At 38.5% G+C, this 26,363-nt stretch overlaps 1 protein-coding gene across 2 annotated transcripts; it reads left to right on the top strand.

The window, feature by feature from the left end:
• The first annotated feature begins 326 nt into the window (after nt 1–326).
• On the top strand, nt 327–26,363 carry LOC128202591 (band 4.1-like protein 3). Of its 2 annotated transcripts, none has more exons than XM_052903421.1 (8): nt 327–824; nt 13,093–13,223; nt 15,873–16,020; nt 16,816–16,932; nt 18,685–18,868; nt 20,585–20,737; nt 22,701–22,886; nt 23,642–26,363. In XM_052903421.1, exons 2-8 carry the CDS (start codon nt 13,101–13,103, stop codon nt 23,772–23,774), a joined length of 1,044 nt encoding a protein of 347 aa, XP_052759381.1. In that variant the 5' UTR covers nt 327–824; nt 13,093–13,100; the 3' UTR covers nt 23,775–26,363. The 2 variants fall into 2 exon arrangements, with proteins under 2 accessions (XP_052759381.1, XP_052759376.1); XM_052903416.1 differs by lacking the exon at nt 327–824 and adding an exon at nt 7,629–7,743.

The raw sequence follows: 26,363 nt of genomic DNA, 5'->3' as shown, positions 1-26,363 counted from the left end.
TCTGTCTTAAGAATAGCAAACTGGCATATAGCCCGCCTGATGGTAAATGGTTAGCATGAAAGTGAGTGGTTGCAGAATTATTCAGAAGTGTCTGTTAATTTTTGTATGATATGTAACTAAGATAATTAAGTATACTTTACTCGCATCTATCATACCGAACAAATTTTAAGCATGATATTATGGTACCTATGGAAAAATTACCAATTCTTCCATTATTCATTTTAAAGTACTTCTTAAACGTGAAGTAGTGGTGTAGTATTAAACGATTTGAACAAAGTCTGGCAAGTTGGCCAGTATAATACTTACAACAAATTCACAGCCTGCTGTGAATACTAAGTGTCAATTCGTCGACATTAGTGATTCATATAAGCGTGGCTGGTTATCAGAACTATAGTTACCGTGAACGGCAAAGCAATCCAAACTTTAAAGGAATAAAAAAGGAATCGTATACCCCTCTCTGTCTATTTAACGCATGTAAACGAATGCAACTATGGGCACCGAACCAAACTAGTTTGGCGCCGGCTTGCGCGGGAGTGCTCGTTGGTACATATTCCTGCAATACTGCTCGAAATAAAAAACAACACATGACTTTCCAATAGTCCTTTATATAAAGCACATTTAAAAAAAATTTAAGCATAAATTTAAAAAAAATAAAAATATCTTTTCAATGAATAAATTTAAATAAAAAAGAAATAAAAAAAATACATTTTTAAATTCGAAAATATTGGCATAGACAATAAAGTAGGAAATTTACTGAATTTTTTATTCTTTTTTTTTTTTGAATAAGTTTCATCGCGTTTGGAGGAGAAGGAACAATAATCAAGGTGAGTTTAATTAACGCCTCTGCAAGTTGTGAGACAAGTTGGGAAATGCCTGGGAAGGCAATGACCGCTCCCGCGCCGCGGTGACACTCGTGTAATCAAGCTTTCTTATGCGGTGAAAATATAGTTTATCCTATTTGTGTTAGATGAAGTCAGGAAATTAAAACAGCAATATGCCTGTAGATAAAAAATAGGAATTAAAAATTTTTATTTATTATTTTTATGTTTTTCTTTTTTTTATAGGTTAGAAATTATTTCGAATTTGTAGAGTCGAATTTAATTAAACAGAAAATACTATACGTTTATTCACAAAGTTACGTAACATTTAAGTAATTTTTTTTTTTTAATTGATTCGACCATGATTGAGTCTGGGCCCTAATGGTGGTGAAGAACCACTGTTCAGTGGACATAATTAGCTACATACTGTTAGAATACCAATTTACACCGACTTGTGTAAGATATTTACGCAGAAAATGACTAATTCAGTTTCTAATTGAACACAGAATATAGAGATTTTAAAATAGAGAACTTAATTAAAAAAAAAAATATACAGCATAACAGTCGTGGTCATGGCTGGAAAGAAGCCATATAGTATATTTAAAAAAGAATGATTTGAATTTTAGCATACCATTCTTGTATTTCTTCATGTAATGTCTTATAACTATAACTTTGTTATGTAAATAAATATAAAAAACACTAGTGGAACTATAAAAGTGGTATCATTTTAGAGTACGTCGTCTAGTCGAATCTAAGATTAGTAGTCAAATAATAGGCAAATGGAATTCTTAACAGAGTATAAGAAGGGCGCGAACACAAAAATAACCGGGATGTAGATTTTTTTTACCCCATAGCGCAAAAACGTGTTTGTTTACAAGATTAATGTACGAGTGTCTACCAAGTTTGCAAATAGGAATGTTGTTAACAAATATTTTCTGTTCGAAATATAGCGCTAGTACCTATACAACCAATCTTATTGCTAGCAATATACCCTGTTAGGTCGACCACCACGTGGTGATCTCCACTTTCACATTTATAATATTACTAACGATAAGTAAGAGATTATCCTAGCAATAAGATCGCCTTCTGTACCCTTATGTGTATATTTTAATCTGTACTTTTCGCTACTGTATTTCATTTGAATTGTTTATATGTTATTGTTTATTTTTATGTTTCTGGTGCAATAAAGAGTTAATTGAATAAATAAAAAAGATTATTGAAAATACGGGAAATACGTCATCACTCAAAGCCGCGGGCAAAAGCTTGTGTAGATTAGATTTTAAAATATATAGCAAGTTGAAAGTGTAGCTAGATTAAAATCAAAGATTTAAAATAATCGTTTCAAAACATTTCCTTAACCATATAAAAAAAGTTCGAACTATTATTGTTTTGTCTATGCCTCTACAGTCGGTAACGCGCGGGAACTGTCCTATGGACATTAATGTATGTAATTAAATACAATGACCTATTCTAAATGACAACGCTACTTGAATTACAGTTGTTGCACGTAGCTGGATGGAATCCGTATAAATTGGTATTGTCCCTAAATGGAATTTATAATTATAACAATAAAAACATGCAATCAGCTGAACGAGCTTCCTGTCGTATTACGTCGAGTAATACGACAAGAAGCTGATTTCTTTCTTTGATTATTATAGATAGAGCATTGAGTCTCGAAACGGGTCAACTTTCTGTCAGTTAATTGTCAAATTAGCTGACTCGTTTTTTTTTTATCAGTGTTCACATAATGTATCTCGACGTATCTATATTTAATTATTAAATAAATAAAATTAAGTTTTACACGTTAAAAATATGCAAAAATTATAAAACAAAATAAATATAGAAGTTGTAAAGGAATCATTCATAAGTATTTATCACGTAAAATTGTATGAAAAAGTTGACCCACTTTTCTCGAAGCATTTGTATGGAGACACTGTCTATATAATCTAAAAGTACAAATAGAAAATAAATTTAATTGATTAGATGTTTCGATTTGTTACTAATTTCATTAGTTACTGTAATATTTTTTTTATACCACTGAGGTGGCAAACAAGCATACGGTCCTCCTGATGGTAAGCGGTTACCGTAGCCTATGAACACCTGCAATACCAGAGGTATTACGCGCGCGTTGCCGACCCTGAAGAAACCTCTTTACCCCCTTTTGAAGATTTCAACAAATGATCACGTTTTCACTAAATTTTATTACAACAAATTATAAGCAATTCATTAGCTATGTCGTATATTTCCCATTCCGACTCTAAAGAAAAAAAAACCTCCTTAGTAACTTCAGACAGTTTTTTGACCTTGAGAAGTTCAATACCGTTGAACATGGATATATAAAATAAAATCCTAATTCTTCAAACTGGAATCGATCTAGCGGACCGGTTTATCCGCGATAACTATATTTGTACCGCTGGCAAGCCTATTCCACTTTTTTCAATCGATTTTGAAAAGAAATAGGTTTCTTTTTTATTGATTTTTTCGATTGTATTTTTTTATATTTTATTGTTTTATTTTTATTTTTTATGCTACTTAGAATGGCAAACAAGCTGACGGCCCACCTAATCGAAAGTGGTAACCGTCGCCTATAGACATGAGCAGTATCATGCACATAAAAGAGTACTGTTTCGCCTATGATATCCCCCCATACGTTGCCATTCCTGAGGACTCAGGTGTTATTTCTCTGTACCCTGTAAATTCACGCCATATCCCACCCTTCAAACCGAAACACAGCCATGCAAACACAACCGCTTCACGGTAGAAACCCGAATGGGACAGAGGTGCCCAAGCAAACGACTTTTGTACAAAGTCTCCCGCTCTCATAAAGCAGTCTAATATGTACTGGATTTGGAAAATACTTTTTTTTTATCTGAAAGGATATATTTTCGCATAGAAATTTTGTCATAGTCAGTTTTGTTGCTTAGTTTTTAAATAAAAATAAAATAAAAAAAAAATTCTAAATCGACTCGCAACTTTTACGGACTGACGGAGTTGGAAGGTAACAGATTTAAAAAAATAATACCACCAAATTAAGCACTTCCTTCTTTTTTAAAGTTAGTTAAAAATACTACGAAACAAAGACACGCGAGCGAAAGTTTAGCACTTTTACCGAGTCTCGAAACAATCCCGTATCAGGTAGGAGATTCTTGCCGGCTTAGATCACCGGTGACCGCTTATGAAATTGACCCGGATCGTGGACCGCAGGCTGCGGCTTTAATCTGGGAGATAATTACTATAGCAACCCGTTCATTGAGGCCAACTCAATAGGAGCATAGCGCGGACGTGGCTTGAGAGACAAAGCGATTTAAGGATTTTTATGATACGCTTGCTTTTAGACGCGACTTCGCCTGCGTGGCCGGGGTATGTTGACTGAATAGGTATAGTCTCCAACCCGTATACTATTTGTATACTAAATTTCATAGTGATTGGTTAAGCCGTTAAGGTGTTAAGAAGTAACAAACAATTTTACTTTCTTATTTATAATATTGGTCGGTCCCGGCATAGAATAGGCCACCTTTTTCTTTCCCGTGAGTGTCGTAAGAGGCGACTAAGGAAGGACGAGGGATGGGCAGTAGCGTCCCTCTTAAAACATCTCCAAAGCCTAACTGCGGTTATCATCCGCCTGCCAAGCAGTCCTGGATTTATAAATAGGCCATATAAGCCGCGGCCTAGGGGCGGCATCGTCCTTGGAGTGGCAAATTTTAGAGGGGGGACACGGTCACTCGAATTCAGAGGATAAAAATCAAACACGTCCACTGGTTTTCTCATATTTTTTTTTTATACTTTAAATAAATCCCTATAGAAACTAATTCCTTTTTTTTTTATTCGTGTGGAAATGCATCATGCAGACCCAAACGCCCCGAGGGAGGCGTATGGGTACTGCCGGACTCCTACCGGCTAAAACCACCACGGCATCCCTCGCCGCGCCATAATGTTGGGGACCCGGGTTCCCTATCGTAGTCCACCGAGTCCCGCACCGGCTTGCGGGCCCCGACTCCAATATGGAGCAGGCGCCTGATGTTAAGCGCCCGCCCACTCTTCAAGGGGAAGCACGCGGGGATGCGCGCGCAATAGAAACTAATTCCTATAGTAACCTATATTATCGCGTGAGATTGGTTGTTCAACTTCAGAAATCCACGTGTAAAAAGTAATGACAAAAAGTTAGTCTGTAATAAAAACCTTTTATCAGGGGGGAAAGGGATTGTTAGCAATGGAGTTTGACAGCCCCATTGCTAGCAATATGCCCGATTAGGTCGACCTCCACGTGCTTCCCCCTGAAAACCATCGTGAAGAATTCTCGTTGAATTCGTCACGATGGGCTAACTGACCTGCTTTATCCTCACCTATCATCCTTCACTGGTGCCCCGCCGGTGTATACCGATAGCGCGGGTGGGGTTACCATTCCATTATTACCCATTAAAAAAAAACCCCTTTATCAAGCGTGACTATTCTTTTTTAATTAGAATCTAATAAGAAATAGCAGTGCGTCAGTGTAATCGATTTTGATGATTCATCAAAATCGATTTAGAATTGGCAAAGATATGGTGTAACATATGTTTATAATTACTCCTCTCCATCTAAAGGTTGGCTGGAAGAGATCGCTTTTAGCGATAAGGTCGCCCATTGTTTTCTCACTGTGATTATTTCTTGTAATTGTTTATATTTATAATAAGTTTACTATTGTAATCTTTTGGAGGAAACAATAAAGAGTATCTATCTATCTAACATTTACACGAAACATGCAGACATATAGAACTCCCTACTCCCTGTAATGGCTTAAAAATTTTTTTTTTGACGGGTGAAAATGGTATGGTAACTCCGCCTGCGCTAACGGGATACGCTAGCGGAGCACCAGTGAAGGGTGATAGATGAGAATGAAAACAGGCCAGTTAACCCATCATGATGAATTTATCAGGAATTAACCATGATAGTTTCCAGGGAGAACCGCGAGGAGGTCGACCTGGTTGGGTATATTGCTAGCAATAGGATTCTCAGACTCCATTACTAACAATCCCTTTCCCCCCTGTTGATTACTATTAGATTACCATAGATTTAGATTTATGGAATGGCAACCCCGTCTGCGCTAACGGTACACGCTGGCGGGGCACCAGTGAGCGATGATAGGTGAAAATGAAAAGGCAGATCGGTTAGCCCATCGTGATAAATACATCTGGGATTCAGAACGATGGTTTCCAGGGGGGACCACGTGGAGGTAAAACTGACAGGGTATATTTTACTAACAATCCACTTTACTAACAACCCCCCCTCCCATAGATTTAATTTAGTAGATACCTACCTATCGTTCTCTGTCTACGCGACAATAATGCAGCCGAGCGTGTCATACATAAATACATTTGCATTTAATGAATGAAAGGAACAACTAAAGAATGTTTCAATGTCAAGTTGACCATTTCTATAAATGGACGTACCTAAAACGTGTGTTATAATATGTAATACAGAGTAACACTGGTAATACTAATATAATTAGCATACTTATTTCTTGCATACTTTTCGTGAACAGTATTTATATATTTTTATGTATTTCTGTAGGCATGTATGTATGTATATGTATTTGTATATGTTAGTATATATATATATATATAAATATATATATATATATATATATATATATATATATATATATATATTATATTTATATTATTATATGTATCACATCTCCCATATTTAGAACTAACAAAATTTTTCATCGTGCCTCCCACCAAATTGTTTCTAATTACTCCTCTCCACCCAAAGGTTGCCTGGAAGAGATCGCTCTTAGCGATAAGGTCGCCCATTGTTTTCTCATTGTGATTATTTCTTGTAATTGTTTATATTTACAATAAGTTTACTATTGTAATCTTTTGGAGGAAACAATAAAGAGTATCTATCTATCTATCTATAATTATACAATGTCTTCTAAGGTTGCATGGAGGTTGACCTGACAGACTGATGAAGAGGAACATAGGCTCTTTTTTAACCCGTTTAATCAACTCATCCCAGAAAGTGATAACCGTCACCTGTAGACATAAGCAGTACCATGGACATAACAGAGTATACTGTTTCGCCCATGATACACCCCATGCATTGTCATTCCTGAGTACTAAGGTGTACCCTGTAAATTTACTACCATGTCCCACCCTTCAAACAGAGAGGGGAAAAGGATTATCAGTAATGGGGATGTACAATCCTATTATTAGCAATATACCCTATTCGGTAGACCTATTCGCGGTTCCCCCTGGAAACCGTCATGGTTAATTCTATTGGAATTCATCACGATGGACCAACTGACCTGTTTTCATTATCACCTCTCACTGGTGCCCCGCCAGTGTATACTAATAGCGCAGGCGGGGTTACCATTCCATTATCCTTCATAAAAAAAACTCCTTCAAACAGAAACACAGCCATGCAAACACAACTGCTTCACAGTAGAAACACGAATGGAACAGAGGTACTTCTATACAAAGTCTCCCTCTGGTAAACTATTACCACAGATAATATAATACTATACTAGTACAGATACATCATCTTGACACATATTTTATAAATGATTTTGTTTGTTTTCTAAGACTTACGGAAGCATTAATAGTAAATCGCGACTAGTATCGCCATCTATCAAAAAAATTTCCGCGCGGCCATTTCATTTTTCGTTATCATGTCCCCCTGCTATTACTAAAATAATAACATACTATTATGTAAAATAATTTATCATTAGCTCTAATCAAGTTTAAGAAACAAGTATTGCTATTTGTTTAATGTGTTATGTTTGTTTCAAATGTCTTGGGAAATTATTGTCTAAATTGGCAGTCTATGTGTCCGCATGTAAATTACGCTTCAGTATGCATCCACTTACTTTACTATTACCACGCCTGCTCTCAAGTTTGTCTTTGTCTACATTATTTGAAATATCGAGCGATAGACGAAATGTGTAAGTTATGTATTTTTTATCATCATTCTCATCTTAAGCCTTCTTTCACCACTTCTTCGGTTTATGTCACTCGTAGATCCAAAAACACTACAGAAAAAAGTGTTTTTTTCTACTTGTCAATAAATGTTTTTTTCATTATCATCAAATAATCATCATCATCATCAGACGTTAACTGTCCTTTGCTGAACATAGGCCTCACCCTATTGGAGAAGGTTTGTAGTTGCCACGTTTGACAGGCGGGCTGACAACAGCAGTTAGGCTTTGGTGATGTTTAAAGAGAAACACTGCTGCCCGTCACCACATGGCGAAAATATTTTTTACATTAAAGTTTGTTGGGCACGAGATGAATTGATTCGAGTCAAAACATTTTCACCGTATGGTCCCGGCATAGAATGGGTTCCCACCTCCTTTCCCATGGGTGTGCTAAGAGGCAACTAAAGGAACTTAATGGTTGAAGAATAGGCAGCAGCGTCAATCTTAAAACACCACCAAAGCCTAACTGTAATTGCCAATCCGCATGCCAAGCATGACAACTACTGACAAAACACCCTCAGGACTGGACTGAAGAGGCAGTGTGTTCAGCAATGGACCGTTAGGAGCTGATATGCTAATAATTTTGATCATGTTATATATGCTATAATAATAAATGCCCATCTATTTTTTTTTATACAACTTAGAATGTCAAACAAGCTGACGGCCCACCTGATGGAAAGTGGTAAACGTCGCCTATAGACATGAGCAGTACCATGGACATAACAAAGTATACTGTTTCGCCCAAGATACCCCCCATGCGTTGCCATTCCTGAGGACTCAGTTGTTATTCCTCTGAACCCAGTAAATTCACTGCCATATCCCACGCTTCAAACCGAAACACAGCCATGCAAACACAACTATTTCACGGTTGAAACACGAATGGGGGAGAGGTACCCAAGCAATAATAATAATGGAGTGGTAACCTCACCTGCGATATCGGTATACGCTAGCGGGACACCAGTGAGAGATGATAGGTGAGGATGAAAGCAGGTCAGTCAGCCCATCGTGACAAATTCAACAAGAATTAACCACGATAGTTTCCAGGGGGAACTGCGTGGAGATCGACCTGATAGGGCGTATTGCTGGCAATGGGTCAGTTAGACCCTATCACTAACAATCCCTTTTCCCTCTATCTATCTATTTAAAAAGAAAAAAGCACAATACATTTTATTATCATAAAGTTATTTCATACGATCATTGATTCTAGAATTTGCGCGCGGGAAATTTCAACGCACTTCGGAATTCAATTATAAATTCTGTTCAGACGGATTTAAAGGTGAAAATATTGATTGTAAACAGTAACAGCCGGGCTCCGTGCCAGCTTCAAATCTCAACAAACTGCAAACAAAATTGTCTGACATATGATTTTAAGAAATACCTGCGCAGATCCAAGAATTGTTTATAGATCAGTAGTATATCTATAGGTTTACCAGAGTGAGACTTTGTACAAAAGTCGATTGCTTGGGTGCCTCTGTTCCATTCGTGTTTCAACCGTGAAACAGTTGTGTTTGCATAGCTGTGTTTCGGTTTGAAGGGTGGGATATGGCGTGAATTTACTGGGTACAGAGGAATAACACCTGAGTCCTCAGGAATGGCAACGCATGGGTGGTATCGTGGGCTTAACAGTATACTCTGTTATGTCCATGGTACTGCTCATGTCTATAGGCGACGGTTACCACTTTCCATCAGGTGGGCCGTCAGCTTGTTTGCCATTCTAAGTTGTATAAAAAAAATAAGTTTTTGTATCAGGGGTGTCCTTCTCTAGAACCGATTCTAAAATAAGGGCATACGGGTATGCGACCCCGGAGTTCCGAGCCGCTGCAGAGTCCCAGTCCTTTCCGAAACTGCAGTGCCGTCCTTTCCTTTCCCGCATAAGTCCCTTATTCCTCTCATTTACCAATTTCCTTTCCACAGTTCCAACGTTCCCTTCCTTTTTTCCACAATCTTTTCCTCCGTACCGTAGGTGGCGGAAACCACCAACAAATACATTCCCAAAGAGGGTTGACATCAGGCAGGCGGCCGGTTGTAAAACTATAAGGCAAATCTTTTTGTAATATGTATATAAAATAAAACAAACTACGTCGACCCCAAATAATAGTTGGGATAAGGGTAGGAAGGTGATGATATATGTACAGGTTTTCTTAACAATGTAAAGTCTACCCTATGTTTGAGTTAAAAAAATACATATTTACAAAATGTAAGTACTCTTTATTGCATTAAAACATAGAGTAATAATAACAAATAGAAACAATGTGGGGGGAAAGGGATTGTTAGTAATGGAGACTGAGAATCCCATTGCTAGCAATATACCCAACCAGGTCGACCTCCTCGCGGTTTCCCTGGAAACTATCATAGTTAATTTCTGATGAATTCATCATGATGGGCTAACTGGCCTGTTTTCATTCTCATCTATCACCCTTCACTGGTGCTCCGCCAGCGTATCTCGTTAGCGCAGGCGGGGTTACCATACCATTTTCACACATCAAAAAAAAAATAGAAACAATGTAAACAAACGTGAATTAATCACTAAAAGAGATCTCTTACAGTCAACGTAACACAGCGGCATAGGAAGTAGTGAGTGGGCAGCAGTGGTGCAAAACAAAAATCGAAATAACAATAAATGTTTATATAATTTACAAATTATGTGTCTACATTTGAAATATACAATACTGATACATATATATGAGGCGTATAAAATCAAAGGCAGCTAAACGCCATAAAATCGATTTCATTTTGCACACTGTACTCAAATATTTCTCTCAATTAAAAATCAAAAAGAGGTAATGCTGCCAGTATCTTGGGTGCGCTGCCTCGGCGTGGTGCGTTGGGAGATTACTTATAATTAGTATTAGTATTTAAGGAATTGTATATTAACTTTAATTTATTAATGTATTGTATATATAATTAAATAACTGAAGTCATTAAAATTTATAAAGATATATGTGAATAAGGCAGGAAAATATCAAAAACTAATATTCTAATGTTCTACAATCTGATTTCAAATATAGAATATCGTTCCATATCCTTGATAAAAGTTTTTGTAGGTTTCTTAACATTTGACAGACTTGGATTTAGCTGTCTTTGATTTTGTAGGCCTCATGTGTATTAGATATTGGATAGATACGAGTATTAATATATAAATAGATTTCATAAAAAAATAAATGAACGGTTTCGGAGATTGACGTAAACGAATAACGAGAGATTGGATAAAAATGACTGAGTATTGTTTGAACTGTTGGTAATGTAAGTAGCTATGATTTAAACAAGATAGATTCAACAGTGAAAGCAAATAAGACTGCTGGAGCGCGTCTTGACCCATCCGCTCGATGGTGTGTGACTGCTACTCATAACTGAGCAATCTTGTTTGGGTACTGCTGCTTAAAGGAACAATATTATTACACGTATTACATCTCCATATTTAGAAATAATAGGATCATCATCGCGCCTTCAAACTGTTTACAACTACTCCTCTCCATCCAAAGGTCGCTTTTAGCGATAAGGTCGCCCATTGTTGCCTCATTGTGATTATTTCTTGTAATTGTTCTGTATCTATAATAAGTTTACTATTGTAATCTTTTGAAGGTAACAATAAAGAGTATCTATCTATTTTGACTCGATTTTTTACACATATGGTCAATTATAGTTTCCCAATTCATTTTCTTGTCAATGCATAGTCCTAAAACTTCATATTCATTCATTAATATTCTTTCCATTGTAACTAATGTCAAATTTAATTTAATTATCATTTAGTCGCTGTTTAAAATACATTAATTTTGTACTAAAACCACAATGTTTTTCTACAAAATTACGATAATAATACTAAATTCCTTAGATAGTGCATTTTTCTACAAATAATACGCTGGCAAATGCTAATTGATATTAAAAAAAAAGGACGTGCTTATAAAATTGGATAGATCGGGGGACGGGACGAGACTCTATAAGAAATAGTGTTCAGTACGTGGCCAGTAGTTGCCACGATTAGCAGGCGGCAACTGCAGTTAGGCTTCTAGAGATTATTTAAGAGGGACGCTGCTGCCCATCCCTCGACTACATGTCAATATATTGAGTAGAATCCAAATAAGTAATCAGCATTCTTTCTAAGAGCATAACTGAATATGTTTATCATAGAAACTTCTTCAAACGACGAGTAATCAAGAGCTTCCCATGCTTATGGTTTAATAACACAATCGCTTAGGTAAACTCTGGTAATTTAGTGTCTTCTCGACATTTCGACCAGGTTACACCATCCGTGGTCACGCGTAGATTGATCTAGCACTATCATGCCTCCATTTCTGAGGCAGAAGTTTTTTTCGTCTACCCGCTCATTGTGGGGGGAAAGGATTTGTTAGGAATGGAGATTGACACCCCTATTGTTAGCAATATACCCTATTAGGTCGACCTCCACGTGGTTCCCCCTGGAAACCATCGTGAACAATTCTTGTTGATTTCGTCACGATGGGCTAACTGATTTGCTTCATCCTCATCTATCATCCTTCACTGGTGCCCCGTCGGTGTATACCGATAGCGCGGGTAAGGTTACCATTCCATTATCACCTATTAAAAAAAAATACCCGCTCATTGTCCCAGATCATAGTTTATCTAGATGATCCGTCTCTTTGTTAACTATAAACAATGCAACGCGATAGCTTTAAAGTTAACATTCCCATACTACGAGTGAAACTAATTCACTGGTTTTCTAACCGTGAAAGTGAAGCCAATTGATTCTTCCTCCAATTTTTTGCTCTTTTTCGACCCATATTGCTCTCTGGGAAAAATATTCAACTTGATTGGTATACACTCTTTAAAGAATGCTAAGTGCCACCATTAAACTTGGTATTTGGTCATCTCTAAATGAGGCATCTTCAGGCAAATTATTACATTATCCTCTCGGTACCCAAACTACCCAAACTCTTAGACATCTCTAAACCCTGACTGCGGTTGTCAATCCGCCTGCCAAGCGTGGTAACTACTGGCAAAATCCCCCCAAGGGGGAGGTTAATTATTCAGCAGTGGACAGTTAAAGGCTGACATGACGATGATATAGATGATATACAATGACTATGATTAATATACGTAACGTACTTACATATTTTTTTATACCACTGAGGTGGCAAACAAACATACGGCCCACCTGATGGTAAGCGGTTACCGTAGCCTATGAACGCCTGCAATACCAGAGGTATTACGCGCGCGTTGTCGACCCTGAAGAAACCTCTTTACCCCCTTTTAAAGAACCTCATGGTGTAGTCTCTTGGGAAAACCTCGGCAGGGAGCTCATTCCATAACCATAACGTAGTTGTTATAATAATATTGCAGGTGGCATTATGCGCGAGAGCTTGCGCCGGCTGGCTTCAGACGAGGGCATCAGGGAGCGGCGGGCAGGCGGAGACACGCGCCGCGTCCGTGTCGAGCTCATGGACGGAGACCACATCACCGTCGAAGTTCATGTAGGACCCTTTTTAAGTGATTTCTATAAGGGGTGAGGATGATTACACTGCGCCCATGAGGATCGTGGGTGCAGGGTAATCTGTGCTGTTCATATTCTTAGGCGACGATTGCCATTTTCGGCATTCTGAGTTTTATAAATATATTAGAGACCCGCCCCGGCTTCGCACGGGTGCACATTACATTCCATCACATTAGAAACCTCTAAATTTGTCAGTGTTTCTCTACAATATTATGCATGTATTATACATATACCATAAACCTTCCTCTTGAATCACTCTGTTAAAAAAAACCGCTTCAAACTCCGTTGCGTAGTTTTAAAGATTTAGGCATACATAGGGATGGATATATATATATATATATATATATATATATATATATATATATATATATATATATATATATATATATATATATATATATATATATATATATATAAATAGAGATATAGCGACTAGTTTAACAACTAGTTAGCAAGGGTGGGCTTATCTCTAATAGAGATCTCTTCCAGCCAACCTAATGCAGTTAGAGAGAAAATATTTAGCGGGTTAGATTACCCGTACAGGAAAGGTACAGGTAAAAATGTATACAAGGTAAATCGAATACAAATAAAATAAACATACACAATTTACAGACATACATTTTTAGTGATCGGTCAATACTTTTTTGTCTCAGCAAGTTTGTAAATTCTTAAAAGGCGGTGATCTAAATGTGAAACCAATAGCTATTATCAGGTTATTAGACGCAGTCGAGCGCGGACCGAATGCAGTCGTGATGGCTCGGCGAAAACATTTCGTTGCCTCATTTTTTTTTTATTTACAATCAGTTTTTTTTTTACTGGATGATAATGGAACGGTAACCTCGCCTGCGCTATAGGTATACACCGGCGGGGCACCAGTGAGCGATAATAGGTGAAGGTGAAGCAGGTCAGTTAGCCCATCGTGACTAATTCAATAATGAAACAATCACGATGGTTTCCAGGGGGAACCGCGAGGAGGTCGAACTGATAGGGTTTATTGCTAGCAATAGGGATGTTAATCTCCATTACTAACAATCCCTTCTCCCCCCAAACATCAGTTTTTGGACAATAGACTTTGACGGGTTTAAGAGGAAAATAGTAACCCCGACTCCGTTATCAGAATGTGTATACGCTGGTGGAGTACCAGTGAGGGTCAATAGGTGTGGATGAAGTTAGGTCTATTGGTTTATTATGATGAATTCACCAAGAATGATGATGTGTGAGAGGGGGGGAGGGGGGTTGGAGGTTGACCTAATTCTGTGACGCCTATGACTTATACAACTTAGAATGGCAAACAGGCTGACGGCTCACCTGAGGTAAAGTGGTAACCGTCGCCTATAGACATGAGCAGTACCATGGACATAACAGAGTATACTGTTTCGTCCATAATACCCTCCATGCGTTGCCATTCCTGAGGACACAGGTGTTATTCCTCTATACACAGTAAATTTACACCATATCCCACCCTTCAAACCGAAACACAGCCATGCAAATACAACTGCTTCACGGTTGAAACACGAATGGGACAGAGGTACACAAGCAATCAACTTTTGTACAAAGTCTCCCTCTGGTGATTATTAAACAATTTACTTGTTATTGTTTAATTGTCCAATGAAATAGGACGTTATTTTTATTACTTTTCAATTTAAACAAAGCAACTAAAGTAATTGAGTAAACTATAATACGTCAAAGTCTTAACGACGTGAACAATTGAAGACGCAGTATTTTTTACGAAGTTAGAAACAGTTCATTAAGTCACTTACCATCAGATGAGTCGCATGCTCGTTTGCACCATGTGTAATAAAAAAATTTGCCGTTAATTGGTCATTGTTAGGCATTCCTCATAAGGGGAGATTTACCATTAGTTTCCACGCTCAGGTGTTATTTCTCTGTACCCTGTAAACTCACTGCCATATCCCACCCTTCAAACCGAAACAGCCATGCAAACACAACTGCTTCATGGTTGAAACACGAATGGGACAGAGGTACCCAAGCAATCGACTTTTGTACTTATTGAGGGGGTTTTGTCAATAGTTGCCACGTTTAACAGGCGGGTTGGCAACCGCAGTTAGACTTTGGTGATGTTTTATGAAGGACGCTACTGTCCATCCCTCGGCTATTAAGTTACCTTATTTACCAGTTACGACACCCACGGGAAAGTATGGTGACATGGATTTTTTTTAATGGATGATAATGGAATGGTAACCCTGCCTGCGCTAACGGTATACACTGGCGGGGCACCAGCGAGGGATCTCAGGTGAGAATGAAAAGGCAGGTCAGTTAACCTATCGTGAATACACCTTGGGTTCAGCTCTGGGGACCACATGGAGGTCGAACTGATAGGGTTTTTTTTTGATGGGTGAAAATGGTATGGTAACCCCGCCTGCGCTAACGGGATACGCTGGCGGAGCACCAGTGAAAGGTGATAGATGAGAATGAATACAGGCCAGTTAGCCCATCATGATGAATTCATTAGGAATTAACCATGATAGTTTCCGGGGGAAACCGCGGGGAGGGCGACCTGGTTGGGTATATTGCTAGCAATGGGATTCTCAGTCCCCATTACTAACAATCCCTTTCCCCAAATTATTATATGGATCGAAGATCGAATTTTTATTTTTTTCAATTACAGCGTAAGGCGCGAGGGGCCGATCTGCTGGATAAAGTGTGCGACAGTTTGGACATTGTCGAGAAGGACTACTTCGGCCTCCTGTACTTGCTGAGGGGTGACCCGCGCGTCTGGGTCGACCTTGGCAGGCGACTCTCGAAAACTTTCAGGAGTGAGTATAAAAAGACAGACACTCAACCAAAAAGAAGAAAATAGCAAATTAGCAAAGCGAATTAAAAGTAGCAAAAATGCATGCATGCAATACATTAATTATAGCAAATTTTAAATCAGACCTTTAGAAACACCAAAATTTAACTTCCTAAATTTAACCTCTTACCACAGGGTGACTTTGTACAAAAGTCGTTTGCTTGGGTATCTCTGTCCCATTCGTGTTTCTACCGTGAAGCAGTTGTGTTTGCATGGCTGTGTTTCGGTTTGAAGATCGTGAATTTACTGGGTACAGAGGAATAACACATGAGTCTTCAGGAATGGCAACGCATGGGGGGGGAGGGGGGTATCATGGGCAAAAGAAATGGGGGATACGGTATGATATTGATGATATCCGTTTATACATAGAAGAAAAAGAAGAAACCCGTCTTTAAAAAAGCGTTCACGCTCACTTTTTTACTTTATCCGAGCAGTAAGTGCTTTATATTATTCTCAATTTCGTGTATAATATAGTATATGTCATATATGTGTAAGTATATTTGTTATTCATATATATTTATTTGTTTATATATGTAATTTTAATATGTATGTATATCAATAATTAGTAGTACCGCATTCGAGTATTCTGACACTTCCCTACGGTTGACTGGGAGAGAATGCTTTTAGCATTAAGTCCGCCATGTATCTACATATATTTGTACTAATGAATAAATAAATAAATAATAAGACTCTCGCCTTTTTTATATAAAATAATGTTTATTTCCAATTTAATTAATTTGAGAAATATAAAATTTTCCAGATGAGCCCTGGGACGTGCGGTTTGCGGTTAAATTTTACCCCCCGGAGCCGTCAGAACTTCAGGACGATATGACCAGAAACCAACTGGTGCTTGCCGTCCGTCGAGACTTGGTTGAAGGTAACTTTGACATAATTATATAGCATATTTTTATCCGACTATATATATATATATATATATATATATATATATATATATATATATATATATATATATATATATATATATATATATATATATATATATATATATTTATTGCACTTGTAAGTTACATATAAAATAATGTATTTATAAATGTTGTGAGCAAGGGTGGACTTATCTCTGACAGAGATCTCTTCCAGTCAACCCAGTACAGTAAGAAAGCATTTCGTTAGCGGGCAGCTGAAGTGATACAGCTATTAATACATAAACAAATATACAGTTAAATAAAATATTAAAATATATAATAAAATATTACATACATTTATACACTATAAATACATATAATACCTACCTACTTATATAATAAATGTTAAAGTAAATGAATATACTACTTACATTAGAAATAATAATATATAAATGATAATATTTTACCAGAAGGAGACTGTACAAAAGTCGATTGCTTGGGTACCTCTGTCCTATTCGTGTTTCAACCGTGAAGCAGTTGTGTTTGCATAGCCCTTCAAACCGAAATACAGCCGTGTTTCGGTTTGAAGGGTGGGATATGGTGTGAATTTACTGGGTACAGAGGAATAACACCTGAGTCCTCAGGAATGGCAACGCATGGGGGGTATCATGGGCGAAACAGTATACTCTGTTATGTCCATGGTACTGCTGATGTCTATAGGCGACGGTTACCACTTTCCATCAGGTGGGTCGTCAGCTTGTTTGCTATTCTAAGTTGTATAAAAAAAACAAAACATTACAGGTAGGTAATATAGGTACACCAATATCTATATATTTTAGTTATATATACTATAATAGTAACAAGTAAGTTAAAAGTCTGATATCCAAAAAATAATATTGGATCACAGACTTTTAGACTTTCCGTTAGACCGCATTCAAAGTCGGGCAGCTCGAATTATTGACGATTGGCGCCTTACTATCCAACTCGACCCACTGAAACTGCGTAGAGATGTTGCATCTATGTGCATCTTCTACAGAATTTATCATGGGGAGTGCTCTGACGAATTGTTCGGATTGATACCTGCTGCTGATTTTCACCATCGTACAACCCGCCATAAACTAAAATTTCATCCCAACCATCTGGACGCGTGGCGGTCTTCCACCATGTGTTTTTCAAGGCACTTTTTTCCACGCACAACTACTCTTTGGAATCGACTTCCAGCAGCAGTATTTCCGAACCGATACGACAACATAACCTTCAAGAAAAGAGCATATTCCTTTTAAAAGGCCGGCAGCACACCTGCAATGCCATTGGTGTTGTGGGTGATCATGGGCGGCGGTAGTCACTTACCATCAGGTGAGCCGCATGCTCGTTTGCCCCATGTGTTGTAAAAAAAATATATTCGACAATAGATAGAATAGATCCGACCGATATGGGTGATATCGAAATGGATGTTTACCTTTTTTTCGCCAATCAATGTACAGAATAACCTAATATAAAGATAGATATCGGATCGGTATTTATGCCTACAAAATAGTAGATACTTATAAAATAAAAAAATAAAAATATACGAACTATTTAAAAAAATATATAGCCCGTATCACTCGGGATGATTTAAAGATTCTAACTATACCCTACACATATAAATCTGTTGAGGTATTTAGAAATTATGATACAACAAGGAAACCGCATACAGAATACCTGAAAAAAATTTAATCCATTTTTGGAGGGTAGTCCGTCCTATAAATAAACTTTCACACCTACAGGTCGACTGAACTGTTCCAGTATTACCTACGCACTACTGGCTTCGTACAGACTCCAAGCGGAGTTGGGAGACTACGAGCCGGGGAGGGTGTCACCGGCACTGCTCGCTGAAAGTGGACCCATACCTCTCAGGGTCTTCACACCGGACATGGAGGAGAGAGTTGAAGAACTGTACAAGAAACACAGGTAACTCTGAATGTTATCAGTTTCTTGGATCAGAGTGCAATGGTAACCCTCAGCTCCACCCCTGCACTATCGGTGTACCTTGACGGGCACCAGTAAGAAATGATAGGTGAGAATGATAACCAGAGGGAGACTTTGTACAAAAGTCGATTGCTTGGGTACCTCTGTCCATTCGTGTTTCAACCGTGAAGCAGTTGTGTTTGCATGGCTGTGTTTCGGTTTGAAGGGTGGGATATAGCGTGAATTTACTGGGTACAGAGGAATAACACCTGAGTCCTCAGGAATGGCAACGCACGGGGGGTATCATGGGCGAAACAGTATACTCTGTTATGTCTATGGTACTGCTCATATCTATAGGCGACAGTTACCACTTTCCATCAGGTGGGCCGTCAGCTTGCTTGCCATTCTAAGTTGTATAAAAAAAAGGTTAGTTGGCCCATCATGGCAAATTTACTAGGAATCAATCATCAGTTATTCTTCAGTTATTCCCTTACAATATAATATGGGGCATTTCCAAAAACGTGCCTAAAAACATTTAAAAGATCTGCAAAGCACCACCTCTCGTGCTGCAGGTGTTCATGGGCCACGGTAGCCGCTTCCCATCAGGTGGACCGTCTGCTAGTTTGCCTCCCTAACTATAAAACACAGCTTCCAGGAAAAACCGTTTAGAGGTTGACCTGATAAGATATATTGCTAGCAATGAGGTCAACAATCCAATTAACAATTCTGACTTTTTTTTTATACAACTTAGAATGGCAAACAAGCTGACGGCCCACCTGATGGAAAGTGGTAACCGTCGCCTATAGACATGAGCAGTAGCATGCACATAACAGAGTATACTGTTTCGCCCATGATAAACCCCATGCGTTGCCATTCCTGAGGACTCAGGTGTTATTCCTCTGTATCCAGTAAATTCACGCTATATCCCATCCTTCAAATAGAAACACAGCCATGCAAACACAACTACTTCATGATTGAAACACGAATGGGACAGAGGTACTCAAGCAATCGACTTTTGTACAAAGTCTCCCTCTGGGACCTCGTCTGTCATCCCTTACTGGTCCTCCGCCAGTGAATACCGATAGCACAGGTGAGGTATTTTAATCCCATGATATAATATTACATAATCCCGGCAGGTTATACCTATATCAGGTTTACTGATGTTCTGATGATATTTACCTGATAGTGCTGCTTCCATGATGATACATAGCTAGGATTTTCTTTTAATGGCTCTGGCGGGGTACCAGTGTCCCTCACACGATAAGTGAAGATGAAGCAGGTCAGTTAGCTGATCGTGACAAGTTCACTAATGAATCAATCAAGATGGTTGCCAGGGGGAACCGCGAGGAGGTCGATCTAATAGGGTATATTTCTAGCAATAGGGTTGCTAATCTCTATTACTACTAATCCATTTTCTCTCGCGTAACTAGATTTTTTTTATTTTAATGAATGATACTGGAATGGTAACCCTGCCTGCGCTAACGGTATACGCTGGCGGGGCACCAGTGAGGGAAGGTAGGTGAGGATAGAAAGGCAAGTCAGTTAGTCCATCGTGAAGAATTCAACGATAAATTAGTCACGATGGTTTCCAGGGGAAACCGCATGGAGGTCGATCTAATGGGGTATACTTCTTCTTTTCCCCCCACGCAGTTAGGATTAGTTCAGAGATGCAAATTTATATATTTGTCAGGGCTAAATCCCAAAATCCACTGTCCGCAGAGGTCAAACCCCGGCGGAGGCAGAGTCGAACTATTTGGAGAGCGTCAAGAGATTGCCTTTATATGGTGCTGAACTGCATTGTGCCCGGGACAGTTCCGAGGTGGACATAGTGCTAGCTGTGTCGGCTCCAGGAGTTGCTGTCCATAGAGATGGGTAAGATGTGTAAATAGCCATTTAAGGATAAAGGCTTTTTAATACTGTGACAATGGTACAGGCATATTCGCCGTGTGGTCCCGGCATACCAATTATAGGTTTTTGACGATGTTTTGAGAGGAAAGCTTCTGTTTTTCGCTCGACCATAACACGTTGAGCCCGGCGCTGGTCCCTGGGGACCGGCAGCGAACGTTCCGTGTAGCCGGCGCCGGTCCCTGGGGACCGACTGACACTCAGGTACTGGTCACTCGGACACTCAGACACTCGGACACTAGACACACTGACACTAGACACTCGGACACTGGACACTCGGACACTGGACACTCAGACATTAGACACACTGACACTAGACACTAGACACATTGACACTAGACACTCAGGCACTAGACACTCGGACATTAGACACTCGGTCACTAGATACTCTGACACTCAGACAATTGACACTCGGACACTAGATACTCTGACACTCAGACACTTGACACTCAGACACTAGACACACGGACACTAGGCACTCGGACACTAGACTCTCAGACACTAGACACTCAGACACTGGACACTCGGACACTAGACATCAAGACACTAGACATCTAGACACTCAGACACTAGATACTGGACACTTAGACACTAGACATTTAGACACTCAGACACTAGACACTGGACACTCAGGTACTGGTCACTCGGACACTCAGACACTCGGACACTAGACACTCAGACACTAGACACTCGGACACTAGACACTCGGACACTAAGACACTCGGACACTAGACACTCAGACACTAGACACTCGGACACTAGACACTCGGACATTAGACATACAGACATTAGACACTCAGACACTAGACACTCAGACACTAGACACTCAGACACTAGACATTGGACACTCAGACACAGGACACTCAGACACAAGACACTCGGACACTAGACACTTGACACTTGGACACTAGACACTCGGACACTAGACATCTAGACACTCAGACACTAGACACTAGACACTCAGCCACTAGACACTAGACACTAGACACTAGACACTCGGACACTCAGATACTTGGACACTAGACACTCAGGCACTAGACACTCTGACACTAGACATCTAGACACTCAGACACTAGACACTAGACACTCAGACACTAGACACTAGACACTAGACACTGGACTGGACACTCGGACACTCGGACACTCGGACACTCGGACACTCGGATACTCAGACACTCAGACACTCGGACACTAGACACTAGACACTCAGACACTCAGACATTACACACTCAGACACTAGACACTCAGACACTAGACACTCAAACACTAGACATTCATACACTAGACACTGGACACTCAGACATACGACACTCGGACACTCAGACACTCGGACACTAGACACTCAGACACTAGACACTCGGACCACTAGACACTCGGACCCTAGACATCCAGACACTAGATGCTCGGACACTAGACACTCTGACACTAGACACTCAGACACTAGACACTCGGACACTAGACACTCGGACCCTAGATATCCAGACACTAGACACTCGGACCCTAGACATCCAGACACTAGATGCTCGGACAACTCAGACACTAGACACTCAGACCCTAGACATCCAGACACTAGACACTCAGACACTAGACACTCTGACACTAGATACTCAGACACTAGACACTCGGACACTAGACACTCGGACCTTAGACATCCAGACACTAGACACTCGGACACTGGACACTCGGATACTAGACACTAGATACTAGACACTGGACACTCGGACACTCAGACACTCGGACACTAGACACTCAGACACTAGACACTCGGACACTCAGTTTGATAGTTTAAAAAAATCGATAATTGCCTCGGCTACGTCTCGGCCCACATTTGCACGTCCATCAATGCCTCAGTTGCTGGCCGCTGCAGTAATGTACTATATATATACATATATAAGATTACCCACTGCTAAATATTTACTTTCAATTTCAGACAGATAATGAACCGATTTCCCTGGACGAAAATAACCAAGATAAGCTACAACAAACGGACATACACGCTCCGGCTGAGAGCTGGAGAGTTCGACGATTACGAGACCCACCTTATATTTCGGTTGACTTCCACCACAGCTGCCAAGAAACTCTGGCGGTGCAGTGTTGAACACCACATGTTCTTCAGGTGAGTTCGAATTTTTTTGTAACTTTAACAAGCTAACAGCCCACCTGATGGAGAAAAGAAAGAAGAAGAAGAAGAAAGTAAGAATTTATTCATAGAATTTTTATTTATTTATTTAAACTTTAATGCACAGTAAAATTCTACGTACATTTAACGGACTTAACACCGGACGGTGTTCTCTACCAGTCAACCATTGGGCAAACCGAGAAATACGTAAGCGGTGCATTTTTGAATAGAGGGAAAATAAAGCAATACTTAATGAATTATATAAATATTATATATGTATTTCTTATGTATTACTACGTATAATTATTTCAGTATGTTGCTATAATTATGTCACATATTTTTCACCACATCTGCCCTTCATACGCTTTCTGTTTTCACCTAATGATTAGCTGGTAGAGAATGCTATATGGCATTAAGCTCGCCACTTGTACAAAGTTTTATTGTGCAATAAATAATAAATAAATAAATTCGTGTTTCTACCGTGAAGCAGTTGTGTTTGCATGGCTGTGTTTCGGTTTGAAGGGTGGGGATATGGCGTGAATTTACAGGGTACAGAGGAATAACACCTGAGTCCTCAGGAATGGCAACGCATGGGGGTTATCATGGGCGAAACAGTATACTCTGTTATGTCCATGGTACTGCTCATGTCTATAGGCGACGGTTACCACTTTCAATCAGGTGGGCCGTTAGATTCTTGGTCATTCTAAGTCGTATAAAAAAAAATTAATATTGGTATATTGGTGTGGCGACAGACGTGAAGCGCCGGTGGTGGTGGAGCGCGTGGCCGGGTTCCCGCGGCTGGGCTCGCGCCGCGTGTCGTGCCGCCGCACGCTGCGCCAGCTGCGGGCCTCGGCGCCTGCGCACGCGCCGCCGCTTGTCGCCTGACCGCTACGTACCGCTGTACCGTACCGCTACACCGTACCGCACGTCGATGTATCGTACGATATTATCCAATACGATAATAATAAATTACCTTTTGTTATTAAAAATAATATATTTTACGTCTTTATTAAAATAATTTAGCAATAACATTGTCCGAAGTGGTGATGCTAATAATGTTGTAAATAGCAGGATGCGATAATAAAACATACATTGGTTACACAGCTCACACTCTGGGTTTAGACGGTAGTCCTACACGGACGCGTGCAACAGGTTGCAGCTGAAAATCAGTGCTTTGCTTTTAAGCAAAACTATCACTGAGCTGTAGCCTATTTGGGTCACTGTGACACACATGGTGAAAACATATCTCCATACTTCATCTTTTGTTTTATATTTGAAAAAATGTAAATAATCAGATTGTATAAACTTATTTGTTAATTTACGTGTGTCATAAATGGCTCAAATAAAGTGTTTACCTATCTATCTATCTATCTATATGTATTTGAGATATAAAATAATGTTTAGTGAAAAAAATACGAGACATGTCTTATAGAAATCTGACATAGAACAAACTTAAAAATTATACATTGTTCTAAAAAACCTCAGTGTCAACAGCCAGTATTAAAACTTCAACAAATGATGACCAGTATTATGTTTTATGTGTACAGTAATTAATTATGAATATAAATAATAAACAGACATTTTTTTTTTTTAATGAATGATAATGGCATGGTAACCCCGCCTGCGCGAACGGTATACGCTGTCGGGGCACCAGTGACAGATGAGGATAAAAAAGCAGGTCAGTTAGCTCATCGCGAGGAATACACTTGGAATTCAGCACGATGGTTTCCAGGGGGACCACGGGGAGGTCAACCTGTTAGGCTATATTGTCAGCAATGAGACTGATAATTCGCATTACTAACAATCCCTTCTCCCCAATAAACAGACATTAATCACGTCAATTATACACATTTTATTGCACAATAAAGAATAACACTTCCCTATGGTCAACTGGGAGAGCACGCTTTTAGCATTAAGTCCGCCTTGTACACATATATGTACTAATGAATAAATAAAATAAAAATATAAAAAACAAAACAACTGGAAAATAAACTGCAAAACTTAAAACAAAGGATTCCATAGAAGGAATGATAAAATAAAAACTGTAAATCATATGGTTGTCTCCTTTCTTCTTGTGCAAATATAATTTGTAAAAAGAAGACGAAAGATACACCATCAGTTGCTATTTTTCTCAATTCATAGCAGGCTAGTGTATAGAAAATGTTTGATATGTCAGTTATTTGTCAATGACAAATTTTACATTACTATATTATATATTCGACACAGTTTATGTAGAAAGTATGCAAGCAGGTTGTATTTGAATCTGGTAGGGTTATACGGCCGTATAACATTTTCTTTACACTAGCCTGATATGAATTGTCAATTTTATCACTCCCTCTATGTAATTCCTTGTTCTTAGCTGCAACATAACATACATAGAATATATATGTGTTTATAATTTAAGTGTATTTTTATTTTGTATACAACAGAGTTAATTTATTGTTTCTTCCATAAGATTACAATAGTAAACTTATTATAAATATAAACAATTACAAGAAATAATCACAGTGAGGAAACAATGGGCGGCCTTATCGCTAAAAGCGATCTCTTTCAGTCAAACTTTGGATGGAGAGGAGTAATTATAAACAATTTGGTGGGAGGCACGATGGAAATTGTCATTTTTAAATTTACATATATATTTTATATTATAGTACAGTCAAATATATTTTCCGGTCAAACTGATTTCAACTGATAATTGGTATAAAATAATTAGGTAACATTAGATTAATTATATCTTAAAGCAATCAACTTAGGCATACTTCATTGACTTTATTTAATTTTTAAGCTATTAGAAACGAGACGGACCTTAGACGACTTTAGTACCAATTTAGATATTTTCGGAATCGATATTAAAATAGTAATTTAAAATTTTCAGTATACACAAAAGTATTTTCCCATTTTTGAACTTACTATGTTTTTTTTTTATAAACTAACCTATTGTTTTAGATTATATACATAGAGGATCAAGTATTAAAAAACAGGCCAATAGAGGCCGAATTTTTTTACATTTTTTATTTTTAATTTACGAACACAGATACAGAATTCGAATTTTTGGCAGCGACATGCCAAATGTCAAATAGGCTGACACATGTTTTTTTTTTTAATCAAAACAAAAGAACTATTTTCAGTGTTGTAAGTGTTGTATAAAATAAAATTAGATTTCAAAATTTCCCAGATCAGAACGATTCTTAAATTAGAATTAAAAATAATTTTTTTAAATTATTGTCATCACGTCTATTGATCTTATTAGAACCCCTCATAATTTTAAGTTACATTTTTAATATATTAGTAAGATTATGTTACTTCTAAGAAGAGTCATACATTTTTGTTTTATGTTGTTCACTTGACTATTATTTTAATTAATTTTATATTACAGTAATATAAATTAGATGTGAATACACTGAATTAGTTATAATTTATAAGATAAATGTCTGAAAAAAATCACGTACGTGCCATTTTAAATGAGAAATTAAA

This window comes from Galleria mellonella, unplaced genomic scaffold, assembly GCF_026898425.1.
Source record: "Galleria mellonella isolate WM207_F2 unplaced genomic scaffold, CSIRO_AGI_GalMel_v1 utg1053, whole genome shotgun sequence".
Lineage (NCBI taxonomy): Eukaryota > Metazoa > Arthropoda > Insecta > Lepidoptera > Pyralidae > Galleria > Galleria mellonella.
This window is presented reverse-complemented; position numbering and strand designations above follow the sequence as displayed.